Source organism: Piliocolobus tephrosceles, chromosome 1, assembly GCF_002776525.5.
Source record: "Piliocolobus tephrosceles isolate RC106 chromosome 1, ASM277652v3, whole genome shotgun sequence".
Classification (NCBI taxonomy): domain Eukaryota; kingdom Metazoa; phylum Chordata; class Mammalia; order Primates; family Cercopithecidae; genus Piliocolobus; species Piliocolobus tephrosceles.
In genome coordinates, this window is record NC_045434.1 from 199,391,322 (window position 1) to 199,410,959 (window position 19,638).

At 36.0% G+C, this 19,638-nt stretch overlaps 1 protein-coding gene across 6 annotated transcripts in view; it reads left to right on the forward strand.

Moving 5' to 3' along the window:
* HNRNPR (heterogeneous nuclear ribonucleoprotein R) overlaps positions 1–18,116 on the forward strand; it is a 37,340-nt gene extending 19,224 nt beyond the window's left edge. For 3 of the 6 annotated variants that reach the window (XM_023219697.1, XM_023219696.1, XM_023219701.1), the window contains 6 exons: positions 1,786–1,962; positions 3,780–3,915; positions 6,737–6,951; positions 11,762–11,911; positions 14,164–14,285; positions 14,423–18,116. In XM_023219697.1, the coding sequence (XP_023075465.1) occupies positions 1,786–1,962; positions 3,780–3,915; positions 6,737–6,951; positions 11,762–11,911; positions 14,164–14,285; positions 14,423–15,035 (1,413 nt within the window). In that variant the 3' untranslated portion in view covers positions 15,036–18,116. The remainder of the gene's footprint in view (positions 1–1,785; positions 1,963–3,779; positions 3,916–6,736; positions 6,952–11,761; positions 11,912–14,163; positions 14,286–14,422) is intronic. The other 3 variants (XM_023219700.1, XM_023219702.1, XM_023219698.1) reach the window with 2 other exon arrangements.
* The last annotated feature ends 1,522 nt before the right edge of the window (positions 18,117–19,638 follow it).

A 19,638-nucleotide genomic window follows, 5' to 3' on the forward strand; every position in this document is an offset into this window, starting at 1 on the left:
GAGGTAGAAGAATTGCAATAACTATTGTGTGAGAATTATGCTAAGGAGTCAAAAGAATTCCTCAGGTTTTACCAGATAGCAGTGAAAGTGAGTCTTGATTATTTTGGAAAGGATTATCTCTAGATAGTACATCTGTTGTAGAGCTTAACTTCAGAAACTTAATGTCCATAATAATGTCGGCATATTTTGGATTGGATTGCTGTTATTACTTCATTATTTACCTATTATTCCAGCTATTTTTCAGACTGTGAAATGGTGATGTAGATGAGTTTCACTAGAAAACTTGTCATGCAAATACTAATTTTACTCATTCAGACTTTGTGGATTACAAATGTTTTAACATAAAACTTTTTAAAATATTTTATTTATTTTATTTTTTTGAGACGGAGTCTCCCTCTGTTGCCCAGGCTGGAGTGCAGTGGCGTGGTCTTGGCTCACTGCAAGCTCCGCCTCCCGGGTTCACACCATTCTCCTGCCTCAGCCTCCTGAGTAGCTGGGACTACAGGCACCTACCACCATGCCTGGCTCATGTTTTGTATTTTTAGTATTTTTAGTAGAGACAGGGTTTCACCGTGTTAGCCAGGATGGTCTCGATCTCCTGACCTCATGATCCGCCCACCTCAGCCTCCCAGAGTGCTGGTATTACAGGCGTGAGCCACCGCGCCTGGCCAACATAAAACACTTTTAATGTTGCTTACATTGGAGGAACTTGAAGAAAATTATAATCTGGTATCAAATGAGGATTTTTGACTATATACTTTTTAATTTGTCATTGAATATTATAATTTAATCCTATATAATTTGTAATTGAAGATCAGAAATTCTTCAAATGGTGAAGAGATTTTTTCCATACCTTAAAATTTAATATTTAATATCTGGATAGAGGAAGGAATAGATTGAAGCACTGGAGTTTCTGAAAAATACTGAGGTTGCTTTTTTGTTGTTGTTGTTGAGATGGAGTCTCTCTCTGTCACCCAGGCTGGAGTGCAGTGGCCGGATCTCAGCTCACTGCAAGCTCCGCCTTCCGGGTTTATGCCATTCTCCTGCCTCAGCCTCCCAGGTAGCTGGGACTACAGGCGCTGCCACCTCACCTGGCTAGTTTTTCGTATTTTTTTAGTAGAGACGGGGTTTCACTATGTTAGCCAGGATGGTCTCGATCTCCTGACCTCGTGGTCTCCCCGTCTCGGCCTCCCAAAGTGCTGGGATAACAGGCTTGAGCCACCGCGCCCGGCCTGAGGTTGCTTTTTAAGTAGTAAAGATTTTAGAGTTAAGGAGATAACTTGAGGGCTATGTCAATCTTTTATTCAATTATTTTATTTTTATTTTTATTTGTTTTTAGTTTATAAATTTTTTTATTTTAAATTGTAGAAATGGGGTTTCGCCATGTTGCCCAGGCAGGTTTTGAACTCCTGGACTCAAGTGATCCACCTTCCTTGGCCTCTTAAAGTGCTTGGATTACAGGCGTGAGCCGCTGCATCCAACCTCCTTTATTCTGTTTTTATGAGAACAAGTCAAGTTATAAAAATTTAAAAATTAGAGTTAATACAGATTTTACACTCTTACTAGTTTCCATTTTTCAAGAGACTGTTGTTCTTTGATAACCCTAAGGTCATTATAATAAAAATTAGGATTAGCTCTACAAGTCAACTCTAAGTTTCAGATTGTTTCCATTCTTTCTTAACCATCTTCTTCTGCCCCCATCTTTAAAAAAAAAACAGACAGTAGGCTTTATGACTCTAAAATCAAATGCTTATGTTGGATTCTAATAAGGGGGTTTTATTTCAGGTGTTTGTAGGCAAAATACCAAGAGATTTATATGAGGATGAGTTGGTGCCCCTTTTTGAGAAGGCCGGACCCATTTGGGATCTACGTCTTATGATGGATCCACTGTCTGGTCAGAATAGAGGGTATGCATTTATCACCTTCTGTGGAAAGGAAGCTGCACAGGAAGCCGTGAAACTGGTATGTGATAATTATCCACTGTCTAGCAAGTCACTATTTGAGGAAATAAACTTTAATTCAAAAATGTTTGTAGTTAACATTATTTTGATTCCTTCAGTTGTTGCTTTGAATGTTTCTGTACTGACCAAGTTAGTATGTGACCTTTGCTTTTTTTCTGACTATAAAAGTAAAAAAGAACTGAAAATACCCAAGAAGTAATGTTTTATAGAAAGTCTCCCATTGATTTAAGAAGTTATCTATTAGATTGATTAATATCAGAAGTTTCATATGAGTATTTGGCTTATGGATTTCTGTCTTTTGGTTTTAGGCAAAAGGATGTCAATTCTTGATGTTAAACTTTAGGATTCTTACAGTATAATGAAGACTGGAATGGGCTGTGGGGAATGTAATAGTGGAGGACAGTGACTTTTAGGATTCCATTCAGAAAATAGTTGTGAATCTGTTTTATTTTTGTTACAGCCTATTCATATGATTTATTTCATATTTTCTAAGTGTATTTTTGTTCTCTCTTTATGTTTCTGGGCCCTTGAGTCTTCTCTGTCTTTAATCTTTCTCTCTCCTCCTGCTATTTATAGCCAGTCTCAGATTAATTTCCTTTCTCTAGGGCCTTTAACCACTTGATGCTCATTTCAGACCAGTAGTAGTGGTAACAACGTTCTGCAAATCAAATGTATCTTCACTCCTGCTGTATTTAAGACACAGCTATCTCAGTATCTTAAAATAACAATGTCATTATTTTTTGGCATACTCTTGCCTGACATCTGAGGGCCTCACTAAGTCTGGTTCTAGTCTTTCTAGATGATCAGCCTGTTTCATCATCAAGGCTTTTGGTTTCATTACTGGTGTCTGAATCAGTTCCACTCGTAGCTTGACCCAGATTTTAGATTTTATTATGGATTTTTCCTTCAAACTTGTTTATTTAACATTAATTAAGTTTTCATTTTTGGCAACATATGATTTTATTTTTAATACTCATATCTCTTAGTAAACTAATGGTTAAATAATATTAAAGTATAAGAAGCTAAAATGGGCCAGAAGTGGTGGCTCACGCCTGTAATCCCAGCACTTTGGGATGCCGAGTCAGGTGGATCACCTGAGGTCAGGAGTTCAAGATCAGCCTGGCCAACATGGTGAAACCCTGTCTCTACTAAAAATACAAAAATTAGCTGGGCGTGGTGGCGCACGCCTGTAGTCCCAGCTACTTGGGAGGCTGAGGCAGGAGAATCACTTTAACCCAGGAGGTGGAGGTTGCAGTGAGCAAAGATTGTGCTACTGCCCTCCAGCCTGGACGACAGAGCGAGACTCAGTCTTAAAATAAAAAAGAAAGGCTAAAATTTATCAAGAAAATCCACTGTAGTGATTTAAATAAAACACTTTTTGAAAATATTGTGTTTGGTAGGCAATTTAAAACTATATATTTAGAATTCTGTGACTTCTGTAGAATTTAAAATTTTTCTAATCCAATTACATTTCCAAGGACCCTGAATGATCAGTCTCAGGTATTTTTTTCTGAAAAATCTGTGGGAAAACATTTTCAGATAGATAAAATCAAAATATGAAATAAGATATTTTAAGCAATAAAGTGAGTCCTTTTTACATGGAAGAGTAGTGAAGGTTAACAAAACCAAACTAAAACAAGAGACCGTGACAAGTTTAAAATATACATTCATATTATGGAAAGCATGAGGGAGCTTGGTGAGTTGATGAATGATGAAGCAAGGAGCATTTGGCCTTAAATTGTTGAATTTTTTAGATTAAGATCAGTTGTCCTGAGTTTGGGGTGGTTTTGGGGTCTCTGGTTCTTTTCTTCATTGCAGTGTGACAGCTATGAAATTCGCCCTGGTAAACACCTTGGAGTGTGCATTTCTGTGGCAAACAACAGACTTTTTGTTGGATCCATTCCGAAGAATAAGACTAAAGAAAACATTTTGGAAGAATTCAGTAAAGTCACAGGTAAAACAAAAATGTATTTAGAAATTACTTTTGCGAAATGTGTTGTACTACTTATAAGTGCTCAAAAAAACTGAGGGGTTGTATGTGTGTATTAAATTAAGAATTCAGGCCTTCAATGTCTAAATTGCTTCCTTTCTGCTTTATAGTGGTTTGGATTTAAGCAAATTCCCTTATATCCTTCATTTCTTGGAATGTCCCCTTCACTTCTTTGTCTTAACTGAACCTTGGCTTTTACTGGAGCTTTTGCTCTATAGCCTTCAAGTGAATGCTTTTTTTCCCCTTGACAATTAGTGTATTTTAGGACCAAGAGAATGAAAGTTTTTACTCCCTCCCTGTTGCCTTGTCTAGATCAGATATTTTTTGAGACGGAGTTTTGCTCTTGTTGCCTAGGCTGGAGTGCAATGGTACGATCTTGGCTCACTGCAAGCCTCCTTGGTTCAAGCAATTCTCCTGCCTCAGGCTTCCAAGTAGCTGGGACGACAGGGATGCACCACCACGCCCGGCTAATTTTGTATTTTTAGTAGAGACGGGGGTTTCTCCATGTTGGTCAGGCTGGTCTCGAACTCCCAACCTTTGGTGAGCCGCCTGCCTCGGCCTCTCAAAGTGCCAGGATTACAGACATGAGCCACCGTGCCTGGCCGATCAGATTTTTTAAAATATCCAATTCTAAATCCATGGAATTGATTGAGAATTAGATTTTATATCGTAGTTCTGTACACATTTATATATAACTGAAACAATTTAACAAAACTGTACTTTTATTTATTATACATGATTTATTTTGATACTTCTTATTCTATTTCGTTTTTTAAAATACCAGTTGTGATCTAATACTACCTGTGATTTAAAAACACTGTGTTAGACCACTGCCTCCCCTGTGAAAACCACTATTCCTTTACATTTTTATCATTCAGACAAATGCTTTCCCTTTTGTTGAAGCTGTCAATCATTGCTCTTCTGGTTTCAGCCTTTCATTAATCTAAAGATTGCTTCTGGCTCACTATCTTCCTCTTCTGCCCTAAATTAACTTATTTCTAATACCTTTAACATCTACATTGGTGAACCATCCAGGGCTTTAGACTCCTACCTATTTCTATGATTACCTCATCTTTAGTCCTTTACTTCAGCTCCACCATATCCAGATTACATTCTGGATCTAGTCACCAGAAATTCTGTGCACTTTAAACTCTTGATTACTAGCGTCCCACTTTGTAACCACTGCCACTATCCACTATATTGTGTTGTCAAATACCCCTGTTGGCACAATTCTTTGACCTCATCACTTTATTATGTATATCTCCTTCTAGCTTCATGATCATTTATTCATTCTTTCAGCAGGTGTTTATTAAAGTTTCTGTTAAGTGCTGGCATTGTGCTATGTGCCTGGGATACATTGGTGGCTAAGAGACATATGCTCTGCTTTCATAGATCCTATATCCTGAGAAAGGAGATAAGACCAAGAATATAAATAATAAAAATTAAAGGAATATTTAGACATTGTGATAAGACACTGAAGCAGGAAATACAGGATATTTAGCTAAAGAATAGCTATTATCCCTGTTTGGATGGTTCTGGAAGACTTTTCTGATAAGATGACATGTCAGCCAGTACCTGAAGGATGAAGAAGATATAGCATACAAAGAGCAAAAGGAAGTGCATTCCAAGGCAGCAACACATGCCAAGGTTCCAAGGCAAGAAAGAAGTCAGTATATTACAGTAACTGAGGAGACCAGTGTTATTAAAAGGTAGAATTAGGAATATAATTGTATGAAATGAAGTAGGCAGGGCTTCTGTAGGCCATGTAAGGAGTTGGGTTTTTATTGTATATATAATGAGAAGGCATTTAAAGGTTTTAAGCAGGAAATAACACCTGTTTCATGTTTATGGGATATTATTCCTACTGCTGTGTGGATAGGGACTTGGAGAGAAGGGGCATGGTGGAAGCTGATAAATAGTTGAAACTGTCATACTAGTACAGATAGAGGATTAGACTAGAGTAATAGCAGTGGAGATGCAAAGAAGTAAATGAGTTTGGAATTGGTTAGGAGAGATGAAGTAAAGGAAGAAATCAAGAATGTCTAACCAATTTCTGGCTTCAGAACCAGGTGGATGGCACTGTTTATTAGATAGGAAGTCTAGGGAAGGCAGATTTTGGCCATGGTGGTTCAGTTTTGGGACATGTTAAATTTGCAATTCTAAGACATCAAAGAGGATACATCAGGTAAGAACATAGGCACATCTAGAGCTTAGAGAAGTCTGGGCTAGGAAAAAAATCTAAGCATTTGTAAGGGTATAGATAACATTTAAAAGTAGGGCTAGCTGACATTATTCAGAAAGAACACATACGGAAAGATAAGGGCAAAGGACTAAGACCAGAGGAACACTAATATTTAGTGATCACTTCCATTCTTGGTAAAAAATAGTAACTTTTAAGTTAGCTTGGCCATAATTAGTTGTCCAAAAGTTAGTTCTCTTGGGTTTATATTAATAGTTTTGTTTTTAAGATCCTTGTTAGTGCTTTTATAGTCATGTTATATCAAACGCTCTAAAATATTGTAGCATGTTAAATGTCAGAATACGGTAGTTAGATTTGTTGTACATGGCTATACCTTAAGAACCCCTAAAATTAAAAAGGAATATCGAATACTGTCCCAAACCCCATATCTGATTATGTTGATTTAATTGTCTACTAATTGTCTACAAAGTTAGTGACTCATTTTGAGGCTGCATCACTTATTTTTTGCTCATCGTCAAGCGGATTTAGGTCTGCCTAATCACTAGATGTGTGGTGGATGCTTTTGGCTTATATATCTGGCTGTTGGTTTAACAGAGGGTTTGGTGGACGTTATTCTCTATCATCAACCCGATGACAAAAAGAAGAATCGGGGGTTCTGCTTCCTTGAATATGAGGATCACAAGTCAGCAGCACAAGCCAGACGCCGGCTGATGAGTGGAAAAGTAAAAGTGTGGGGAAATGTAGTTACAGTTGAATGGGCTGACCCTGTGGAAGAACCAGATCCAGAAGTCATGGCTAAGGTAAATACAGTTGCTTGGAGTGGGCATAGGGTCATCATTTAAATTTTGTACTCAGAATGAAGCTCAAATATTTTGAGTTTTATGATAAATAGAAATTGTAGCTTTAGACTTTAACTGTTTGGCAAGGAGCAGCTTTAACACTAAAGTTAACAGCCTGTCTTGGTATCCGGGAATTTCCATTAACCATCCCTTTTCCTGCAGATTAAATGTGCAGAAGGAACTGAAATGAAATTCCTCAATTAAGTATTTTCATACACACTGGGTATTTGTTTAGTGCTCGGCACTGTGAGGGATAGAGGTTTTTTTTTTTTTAAAGGTCTTGAGTAAAGTGAGAAGTAATGTTTTGGAGATTATAAATTATAATCTTCATTGACTATATTATGCCTTATTACTTGGCCGTAAATTATGTTTTATTTAGATTTATAGCTGGTTTTTTTAAGGCTTTTTTTGCTTTTATTTTTTATTTTATTTATTATTATATTTTTTGAGACGAAGTCTTGCTGTGTTGCCCAGGCTGGAGTGCAGTGGTGCGATCTCGGCTCACTGCAACCTCCACCTCCCGGATTCAAGCGATTCTCCTGCCTCAGCCTCCCGAGTAGCTGGGACTACAGGCGCCTGCCACCAAGCCTGGCTAAATTTTGTATTTTTAGTAGAGACAGCATTTCGCCATATTGGCCAGGCTGGTCTCAAACTCCTGACCTCATGATCTGCCTGCCTTGGCCTCCTAAAGTGCTGGGATTACAGGCATGAGCCACTGCACCCCGCCTGTTGTTTTAAATGATCAAGTTCCATTAGTGTATTGTTCCCATGAAGAAAGGCAAAAGATTGTCATGTTTGCTCTTATTCGTTAGTGGCAAAATATGCATGGCAAGTCCTGAAAAGGGCACTCAATTCCCTCCTAATTCCTGTACTTGCATTGCCAGGATCTTAATAGTGGTGCCATGAGTACTGGTTCTAAATCTTTCCTTTGGGTGACTCCTGGGACACATCACAGTTGCATTTCTTTTTTTTTTTGAGATGGACTCTTGCTGTGTCTTCCAGGCTGGAGTACAGTGATGCGATCTCGGCTCACTGCAAGCTCCGTCTCCCGGGTTCACGCCATTCTCCTGCCTCAGCCTCCCGAGTAGCTGGGACTACAGGTGCCAGCCACCACACCTGGCTAATTTTTTGTATTTTTAGTAAAGACAGGGTTTCACCATGTTGACCAGGGTGGTCTTAATTTCCTGACCTCATGATCTGCCCTTCTTGGCCTCCCAGAGTGCTGGGATTACAGGTGTGAGCCACCGCGACTGGCCTCAGAGTTTCATTTCTGCTGCTTAAAATGAGCTCTTGAGCATTTTAATTGTCTCTTCCCTTCACAGGGAGGCAGCAACTCTGAATGGCCATGAGTTAATGGTTGGATTCTTCTTGATAAGTCGGAAGTCAAGGTTTTTATTCCAGAATTTGAGGAGGCAAACCCTTGCTCCAAATAGTTTGGAGGAGAACCCTGGTTTATACTTGTATGGTAAAGTCTGTGTAGGCAATGACATCTTTGGGTTAAGCAGATAAGTTCTATTGAGAATGAACCAGAGAGGCTCTCAGAAGTGCTACTCAGTATCTTTTATCTCATATTCCTTGAGTAGATGGGTAAGGGATAGAGAATTCAAATAGCTCTGAGTTTTTATTTTAATTTTTTACTAGCTTGGTTTTGATTCCCATTGTTTCTTCTCCAAATACAACTATGACTTTGGGTAAACTACTAAACACGGATGTCATCTATTTTATTGAGCCTGGATCAGTCTCTAAAGATCCACCACAACTTTGAATCTACCTGTAGTAATGAAATAGCCTGTGTTGCTTTTTCTGTGAAAATATTTTAAAATAGCATTATAGATGTATTACATATTATAAAAGAGGAATAAAATCCCATAAAAACCAAAAGTATAGCTTGTAATTTGCTTACCAGCCACTTCTTACATAACCTTTAGTAGCTGCTCAGACGGAAGTTCATCCTAATCTTTTTTTAGGGTTAGAAAACTTCAAGATTTTATTCTGGTGACTCCTTTTTCCTAGATCTAAAACAGGTTTTGGAATGAAAGGGAGGCCTCCATAAACTTAGGATTAAATATTGTAGAGCCCTTTATTGTTTTCTTTTTTTTTTAAAGAGATTGGGCCTCATTATGTTGCCTAGGCTGGAGTGCAGTGGCTGCTTACGTGTGCAATCATAGCCCACTGCAGCCTTGAACTCCTGGGCTTAAGCGTTCCTCCCGCTTCAGCCTCCCAGGTAGCTTGGGACTACTGGTGCTTAAAACTGCACCCAGCTCCTTTACTGTTTCCTAATTGAAAAGAAAAGTTTATCCTTTTGAGTTAAGCTTCTGTTATTCACACCATCAATTTACAATTCACTGAAGATTTTTTTGCCAAGTTGGGTCAGTTTTACAATGTACCAAAACCTAAAAGCCTAAATATATGTCTCTTAAAGGGACCCTTTTTCCTGTTGAACATTTTAAACACAGTTTCAGTAAGTAATTTTCATATAGTATGTTAACGGTTTCATCATAGAAAATTCCATGTTGAATTTTTTTTAAAAGTAACTGAACCAGTGGGAGTCTGTGTAACATAGAGGCTGGACCTTAGTATGATAAATTGAGAATAATAAAGGGGATGGAGCATTTGTGGAAAATGTTAGGTTTTTTTCCTCCTTAAATTAGTAACTTCTTATTAGATAGCCCTTTATCTGAAGCAACAATTTATTCAATATGTTAGTTTTTTATTTGGATAGGTACTATATTTTCTTAGTTTAAAAGTTATATAGAAAAGTATAGACAAAGAAATTTCCTTTCTACCTCTATGCCTATGTCTACCAAATCCCCTTTGTCCCCTATAAGGCATCCAGTTTTAGTAGTTTCTGGTTTATCTTTTTAGTATTTCGTTAGGCAAATATGAATATACTTCCTTAATTCTTACATGAGTGGTAGTAATGTTGGTAGCCTACTATATTCACTGATCTACATTTTGTTTATTCACCATCCTGTTTCATCAGCTCTGAGGAAATACACCATTATTATATGAACCACTAAGTAGTTATAAAACACTGCCAACTAAACTATGGCACAGTACTTGCTTATCACATTGACTGTAAGTTGTTTCTTTATTTCAGAGATGTAAAAACAGGAAAAACAGTGTATCCTGTCAATCTCTGTTAGCTCATAGAGCTCTGCTTCATTTTTTGGGTTTCTTTTTTTGAGACAGAGCCTGCTGTGTCACCCAGGCTGGAGTGCAGTGGTGCAATCTTGGCTCGCTGCAACCTCTGCCTCCCGGGTTCAAGCGATTCTCCTGCCTCAGCTTCCCGAGTAGCTGGGGTTATAGGTGCCTTCTACCACACCTGGGTAATTTTTGTATTTTTAGTAGAGACGGCGTTTCACCATGCTGGCCAAGCTGGTCTCGAACTCCCAACCTCAGGCAATCCGCCTGCCTCGGCCTCCTAAAGTGCTGGGATTACAGGCATGAGCCACTGTGCCCAGCCCTCTTCTTCATTTTTTATGACTACATAGTAGTCTATTCTGTGGAGGTACTATAGTGTATTTAACCAGCTGGATATTGAGTTGTTTCTGATCTTTTGCTCTTACAGTGCTGGAATGAATAAGCTTATGTTAGTTGATACAAGTGGAGATATATCTGTAGGATAGATTCTTAGGGATAGAATTGTGGGCCAAAGGGTAAATACATCCGTAATTGTTAAGATACTGCCATATTCATGTCTGTAGGAGATACACTATTTTACATTCCTACCAGCAAAATACAAGATAATTATTTTCCTCGTTCTTGACAAAATAGTGTATGATCAAACTTTTGAACTTTGCCAGCCTGATAACAAACGGTCTCAGTGCCATTAATGATTAATGATTTGCGTCTCTTACTATGAATGGTTTGAACTTTAAATATATTTTAAGAGCCATGTGTGTTTCTTTGTATGAACCATGTATTCATGAATTTTGCCTATTTTTCTATTCAGTTGTTGAGCTTTTTCTTATTTTCTGGTTCTCTGATATAAAAGAGACATTAGCTGTTTGTGATACATGTTGCAAATACTTCATCCATATTTATTGTCTTTGCTTAACAGTATTTTTTGCCATATAGAAGTCATTTATTTTTATATATCATTCTTATGGCTCCTAGATTTTAAGTCATAAGGTCATCCCCACTCCAGTGTTACATGAATGAATCATTCTTGTTCTGATACTTGCACAGTCCTCCCTCCACCCTTTTATTACTTAAATTTTCGATCTATTGGGAGTTTATCCTGGTGTATAGTGTGAGGCATGGACCAGCTTTTCTCTTTTTTTTCTAATTAACACTACCTGATTTAATGATTTAAGCATTATAGTTTGTTTATATTCGGTAGGGCCAGTCTCTAAATTTCACTCTTTTTTTTCCTGGTTATTCTTGTTTATTTTTTCATATGAACTTTTGGAAGTTATTCAGTTTTAGAGGAAAGAAACAGAAAAACTTGTTTTGAAAGGGACTTGGAGACCATGTTAAATTTGTTGATTAGCTCGGTAGTAATAATTATGTGTTGGTTCTTTGAAGGTTCTACTCAGTGTTAGGGTGCTTTAATGACAACATAGGAGAAGGCAAGAGCCAATAATTTTTATAAATTGGTGACTGATATCAGTGTCATTTTCCTAGCAATTTCTCGTACTACCTGTAACAACACTTTCAGCGCTTAATGTTTTAGAGGAGAAAAGCCTATGCTATGAAGACAGGAAGAAACACTTTTCAGGTAAAATTAAGTAGCCAATGACAGTTTTGTTTATTTGTTGCTTACTAGGTAAAAGTTTTGTTTGTGAGAAACTTGGCTACTACAGTGACAGAAGAAATATTGGAAAAGTCATTTTCTGAATTTGGAAAACTCGAAAGAGTAAAGAAGTTGAAAGATTATGCATTTGTTCATTTTGAAGACAGAGGAGCAGCTGTTAAGGTGGAAATTTTGAAATTTTGGTTCTTGATATTTGAATTTTATTTCTGAAACCTGCCAAACACATAAAGTAATGTTAAAAACTGAAATAAAATTGACTGTTAGCTTTTGCTGAACTCTTTCTGTTTAATCTCTGTAAAGTGGTAATAGTATAATATAACAGATAAGACTCCATATTGCAAAGCCCGATTATTACTGAATTTGTGATCTTAGGCAAGTTATTTTTAATCTCTATTGTTTTGTAAGATTTGATAGCATGATGCCTTGGAAGTATTACAAGGTATAAAAATTAGCTGCTGTAAACACTAAATAGGTAATGAATGTATTATAACTACTTAGTTTACCTCAGTTTGTGTGCCTATGAAGGAAACTGAGTAGTGTACATGACTCATACAGTATTTGAGTAGATGTATTGTGATGAGGGTATGATTAGTTTTACCTTTATTTAATCATTTTAGAGTTAAAATAGCATTCACTATGTTTTACTGATTTCAGTAATTGTTAGAGATATCGCTTGTGTATAATAGTTGATTTAGTCTTTGATGATAATGATAAGTATGAAGGAAGTATTTTCATATGGTATCTGGAACACAAAACCTGCTTTCTATTGACAGTGGGTTCGGACTATCTTTAATGGGTGAAATTTTCAGTTTCTTTTTCTTGTTCATCTCTCCTTCCTTGGGGGGATGGGAAGCAAGACAAAACACTACTAAAATCTTTTTTATGTTATTGGGAAGATAGATCCAGAATGCTTAGTGACACAGGCATGGTTCTTTTTTGGCATGTTTGGTTGGTGGGATACTGCCACCTCGAATTTGAGCATTTTCTGGTTTTGTTTTTTGCCCAGGGTACTGCTTTTAAAACAGGCTTTCTAGAATCTCTGACTCCTTTATAGTTAATCGGCTTGCTCATTGATGATAGCTAATTAATGAGGCAGTATTGTTCATAAAATTCATAACTTGTCCAAGGTCACAAACTCAGTAATAATCTGGCTTTGAAGTATGGAGTCTTATCTGTTATACTGTTAAACACTCTTACCTGCTAATGTGTGGCTTCTGAAATTTTCACTGGTATAGAATGCAGATAACTAATAATTTTATGCTTTCCAAATATTCCTCCTGACTCGACTGGTTTTAAATAACTGGTTGTCCTGATGGAAAATATTTATAGGATGGTTTGCCGAGGAAGCCTATTAAATTATAAAATATCTAGTCCAGGAATTGGGAGTCACCAGGATGGTCGGGACAGAGAGTAGATCTTTCATTTTTAAATTTATGCCAGGAAGCTTTTGTAAACTTGTTTAGTTGCTTTAACTGAAGCAGTGCAAAGCTGAGGTGGTAAAAGGGAAAATTGCAATCTTGAGGACTAGTTTCATTTTTGTCTAGATACTTATAAATCACTAATAGCTCGTTATAAATAGAACATTTTTTTATGTGTGCCCAGAGTGGGGAAAGGTATAGGGAAACAAAAAATAAAATATGAGGAGATGACATTTTGTTACTGAGTACCTGAACCTTTTGATGTATGGCAGAGGTTGTTGGGTGGAACAACATGAACAAAGGACTAGAACATGGAATGTTTGATTACTGCTTTCTACGTAATTGCTTGAGTCTTCATTAGTCCTTTTTAGGCCTTTTCTGGCTCTGTATTTTAAACTGTTCAAGCAAAATACATTTCGGGTTAAGCATTGTGAGGGAAACCTAGGTTTTTTGTGTTGGTATCTTGAATTTTACAGATAATCTCACTCTGTAATCTCATTTGTGCTTCAGATCCTTGAAATTTTTGTATAAGAACAGTGTGAGACCGGTATGTTGTATGCTACATGTTTATTTTAAAATTCTAATCCTGAAAAGTTAATCTTTGGTTCGTATTAATACTGGCATTTTTCCCTGGTATGGATTTGCTTCTTTGGTGTGGATTTGCTTCTTTAGTATGGCTTATCTTTTAAGGAGTTAGTTATTTGGAATTAAGGAGCAGCAATAGGTGGCAGCCCTTTTACCTTTTAAAATACAATATCAGGAGGTAGGTTTTGTTCTAAATGTAATTTACATATAAAAAGATAAGGTCAAGGGAAATGTATTTTCTTTGTGTTTGTGTTTAACTTTCTGGCTAGATTCACCTTTTGCCATTTGAAATAATTGTGTGGTAAATTGTTAAGTATATTAAATGAGTCAAGTATGATAGCATGCACACTATATAAAACATATAATATAGTTTTATATCGTAAAATAAATTAATTTTTCAATTTTTTATAGGCTATGGATGAAATGAATGGCAAAGAAATAGAAGGGGAAGAAATTGAAATAGTCTTAGCCAAGCCACCAGACAAGAAAAGGAAAGAGCGCCAAGCTGCTAGACAGGCCTCCAGAAGTACTGCGTGAGTCTACCTTTTAGTAGATATGTCTTTGGACAAGGAATCTCCATTTGATAATGGAGATCAGATTAATAAAACAAAATCAGAGTCTTGAAGCAAACTGATTTGTTTTTTCTTTTCTCCCTTCCCTCCTTTGCTAGGTATGAAGATTATTACTACCACCCTCCTCCTCGCATGCCACCTCCAATTAGAGGTCGGGGTCGTGGTGGGGGGAGAGGTGGATACGGCTACCCTCCAGATTACTATGGCTATGAAGATTACTATGATGATTACTATGGTTATGATTATCACGACTATCGTGGAGGCTATGAAGATCCCTACTACGGCTATGATGATGGCTATGCAGTAAGAGGAAGAGGAGGAGGAAGGGGAGGGCGAGGTGCTCCACCACCACCAAGGGGGAGGGGAGCACCACCTCCAAGAGGTAGAGCTGGCTATTCACAGAGGGGGGCACCTTTGGGACCACCAAGAGGCTCTAGGGGTGGCAGAGGGGGTCCTGCTCAACAGCAGAGAGGCCGTGGTTCCCGTGGATCTCGGGGCAATCGTGGGGGCAATGTAGGAGGCAAGAGAAAGGCAGATGGGTACAACCAACCTGATTCCAAGCGTCGTCAGACCAACAACCAACAGAACTGGGGTTCCCAACCCATCGCTCAGCAGCCGCTTCAGCAAGGTGGTGACTATTCTGGTAACTATGGTTACAATAATGACAACCAGGAATTTTATCAGGATACTTATGGGCAACAGTGGAAGTAGACAAGTAAGGGCTTGAAAATGATACTGGCAAGATACGATTGGCTCTAGATCTACATTCTTCAAAAAAAAAAATTGGCTTAACTGTTTCATCTTTAAGTAGCATTTTGCTGCCATTTGTATTGGGCTGAAGAAATCACTATTGTGTATATACTCAAGTCTTTTTATTTTTCCTCTTTTCATAAATGCTCTTGGACATTATTGGGCTTGCAGAGTTCCCTTATTCTGGGGATTACAATGCTTTTATCGTTTCAGGCTTCATTTTAGCTTCAAAACAAGCTGGGCACACTGTTAAATCATGATTTTGCAGAACCTTTGGTTTTGGACAGTTTCATTTTTTTGGATTTGGGATAGATTACATAGGAGTATGGAGTATGCTGTAAATAAAAATACAAGCTAGTGCTTTGTCTTAGTAGTTTTAAGAAATTAAAGCAAACAAATTTAAGTTTTCTTGTATTGAAAATAACCTATGATTGTATGTTTTGCATTCCTAGAAGTAGGTTAACTGTGTTTTTAAATTGTTATAACTTCACACCTTTTTGAAATCTGCCCTACAAAATTTGTTTGGCTTAAACGTCAAAAGCCGTGACAATTTGTTCTTTGATGTGATTGTATTTCCAATTTCTTGTTCATGTAAGATTTCAATAAAACTAAAAAATCTATTCAAAACATTACCTATTTCAAATTCAATTGTGTCCTAAAACATTATTTTATTCGTAATCCTTGCAAGGAATATTGTTTTCAAAGTATAACTGCCTATGTGAGTGATCAAATTCATGCAAAATTTCTTGTCTATTCCAACATGTATTGTGGATATTAGACTGAGGATTAGTCTAAATTCAAGTATTTATTCCAATTAGCACTTCATTGATTGGTGTTCTCTCATAGTCTCTTCTAATTTTGAAATTTTATCTTTTATTTAAAAAAAAAACAGGTTCATAGACTTTTGAGCATTCTTGCAGGCATTGGATAATTTGCGTTAAAACAAATAAAATGTGGCTGGGAAAGCAGACTGCAATCTATTTTGACCCACATTCTTTATAAGGGATAATTTGTGACTGAAGACCTTATTTGCTGGATAAGTGAATGTACAACATACAGGGAAAACTGTTAGTACTGTGGCGTCAATTGCACTGCGGACTTTAGTTTTAGTAAATTGTGATTGTGACTACCATTTCAGTTACTGGTTTAGGAATATAATTTCCTATTACTATGTAAATTTGCTTTGAGAAACATTCATGCCTTGTAAGAGAGGCTTAAAAATATCCAGTAGTAATACCTCTGACTTTCTGTTAACACCTCGTTTATTTTTATTTATCTGCTATCCCTGATGCCTATATTTTTTGTTGGCCAAGACATAACATCTATTTCCCTATTTCCTTGAGAAATTCTGATTTATTCTAATGACTTTTTGCTTGAGAATGAGAGGAACAAAATAATCTAAGCTTTATGGTACAGAAAAGTCTGAATCACTTTCAAATTACTATTAAGTTTTCCCCTCCATCTTATTCTTACGTGGTTCTCAAATGTTTTTATAATGATAAAAATATCAGAAGCCATTGGGGAATAATTAAAATGGATACACCATTATTCTGTGTTTTGTTCCTGTTTGGTGTCTTTGTGATAGGAATATTAGATTTCAAAATCATAAGCCGCTTAATTCCGTGTAATCTTGGTTAGATCATACTGGGTTTCATGGCTTCTTTTCGTTCAAATAAGATTAATATTTACTGATGAAAGTCAATATGTTTCATTTCTTTTTCAAAGTACACTCATTACGCAGTATAGTCATTTAACAGACCTTATTGATATTTTAGTTTTTTGGAAACTGATAAAGGAATTATGGTCTGTTGTTGTATGATAGTTTTGAGTTAACATGGGTATTTCTTTGGTAAGACAGATCCAGTTGTTTTTCTTATGCCCATGTATGTAAGTAAAGACACCAAACATTCTTTAAATGCTGCTTTTAAACTTTGAAAATACAATTTGAAGTTGTAACTATACATCTAATTAGACTTAAGTAAAACCCTGATTTTTTTCTTGGAAAGAACAAAATCTACAAATAAAATTTGAGTTGTTTGTATTTCTTAATTAGGTGTTACAAGCTACAAAGTTGTCATAAAGAATATTAAGAATGGGGATAGAAATGATTCTGAGAAAGCATAAACCCTCGCAAAAACATAAGATTAAAACTTGGGTTCCATGTCAAAATCCTTTCCTTTAATTACAAATTATATTTTGAATTTTAAAGTGGCCACCTCCTCCTCTGTCCTTTTCTCTAATTAAAAATATATTTGCAGAGGTACCCTTTAATTTTTGGTTTAGAGGTTTTGTGGCTATTTAAAATTGTAAAACATAATCCTGTAAACATTAAAATTCAAGAGCTTTTCTTCTTCCATGTCTTATAAACTGTAGCAGCATTCAGAGAAAATAGATTCAGAGCTCAACTTTTCACATAAATAAATCTGACAGTGTAATATATAAACCTGAAAAATGTCAATTGAGGGAGGTCTTTATTCTAGATTGGCATTTTTAAAAAAAATAGGTACAAATTATGAGTTCTAAGGAACTCGGTTTCCTGCTCTCCTGTCTTTCCATCTTTTTTGTTCCCCAAGCTAATTGATTTGGCTTTATTTATGAGCCTGTTACAGTAAAGTGTGTGTTGGGAAATATATTGAGGTGTAGAACTATTCTTTGTAGGTACCCTTGTGAGACTGATACAGATATGCTCCTCCCCATAATGGAATACTAATTTTTATTTGATCACTCATTTATAGCAGTTGCTTAAATGTATGTATTTATATGAAGGTATTTTAATTTTTAAGAGCAAAAAAGTTCTAATAAGTTTCCAGATTTCTAATAAATCCAGGTTTATTTGGTGAAAAGATAAGGAAAATGAGTTATGATTCTATAGTTTTTTTTAAAATGAATTCAGCATAATTGTTTTTCAGGTTTTTTTAGTTACTGGGGTTATTCTGCATAAGAAAGCCCAATGCTTTCTGATAGTAGGAGATAATTTTTCTCTCTTTTGACTTTGAAATCTGACTTAGGAGATGAATTCTTTTTAAACAGGTCAGCATGCAACAAAATAAATTATATATTTTAAATTTTAAAAGAGAAGGGACATAAAATTTCACTTCTAGCATAAAGCCATATAATATTATTCTTGAAACTCATTACATCATTTGCCTCCTGCCCATTTGAATATAATCATACCTGCGTTTTATTAATTGTGTATTTGTAAAACCAAACCCTTCCAGTAAATACTTGCTATAAGGCTATTGCTTATTAGTTATCAAGGCTTCTAAATATGTTAAAACTTGTCATTTTGATTTTTCAAAGAGAATTTTACTATACTGAACTACCAGTATTCTTAAAGAAAACTAACCAAAGATAATTTCAGTGTTGTCCATTATTATGTGAACAATTATTACGTGGAATCTCTTAAGTGAGCAGCTAAGAAAAAGCCTTATAGAAAGACTGCACTGGATTTATAAGTGTGTTTATGTTTCTCTAAGAATGGGAGCTTCTGTTAACTTAGGGGTAGAGTTGTTCTGAGGAAACCAGTAGATTTGATGACTGACTGGAGAATCCAAAATAACAAATCCGTTAGCCAGACATGTTTACTTTTATATTAGAAGTTTGTTGATTAGGTCTTAATTTTCAAATGCAAACACCAAGCTTTAAAAATACTGCATATATAATGTACTGGTCAGCAATTTAATAATATTTAATTTGAAGTTAATTATTGTTAATGCTTCTAGAAAAGTTTTTTTTCTTTAAATAAAAATACGTGTATATACTTTTTTATTTAGAGGTTACCAGAAGCTCTGGTTTTGTTTTGTTTTGTTTTTTTGTTTTTTAATCATTTTCAGATGTTATCCAGAAATCTGCAAGTGTACTTTTCCTGTTTTAACTCCTTCCTTTTATCACCTGACTATCAGGGAAGCGAGGTTGAGGCTGCCCTGACCTGACATGTCATGATGTCGACTTGCTAGGTGGGGTTCGCTGGGGACGATAACCAGTGGAATTGTTGGTAAGAACTTTTTTTTTCCTATTTTTTTTTTTATCAGTAGTGGGGCATTAAGTGTGGGAGAATGCCCATATCCTGTAAGTGGGCAATTATGTCAGCCTTGTAGAAAACTAGGACTTTAATATTAAATTATTTCTGTTCTTAATAGGAACATATAATAACACTTCACTTACTCTTAAATTGGTAGCAGATCAGCAAGAAAGACCTGCAAGTATGAAGTAAGAAATACTCAGGGTATATTTTAAGTGAGCAAAATAGACACCTTATAATCTTAAAAAGTATTGGAGAGAATAAATTTGCTTTAACTGTCATTTCAGTCTAGTATTATATTTTCCATATTTTGTTGGATAGATTAACATAAAATATATCTTAAAGAGATATTTATTGCACATTAATTGTAGTGAAAAGAAGACATTGATAGAATGGAGGGTTTAAACACCAAAGATACTATTTTTAAAAATCTTCCAAACTAATATTAACATTGTAAAATGGAACTTTAAAAAGTTTCAGCAGGTTGACAATAATGGCCTCAATTTAGAGATATATTGAGACAATGACTTTGGGTCAAGAGGA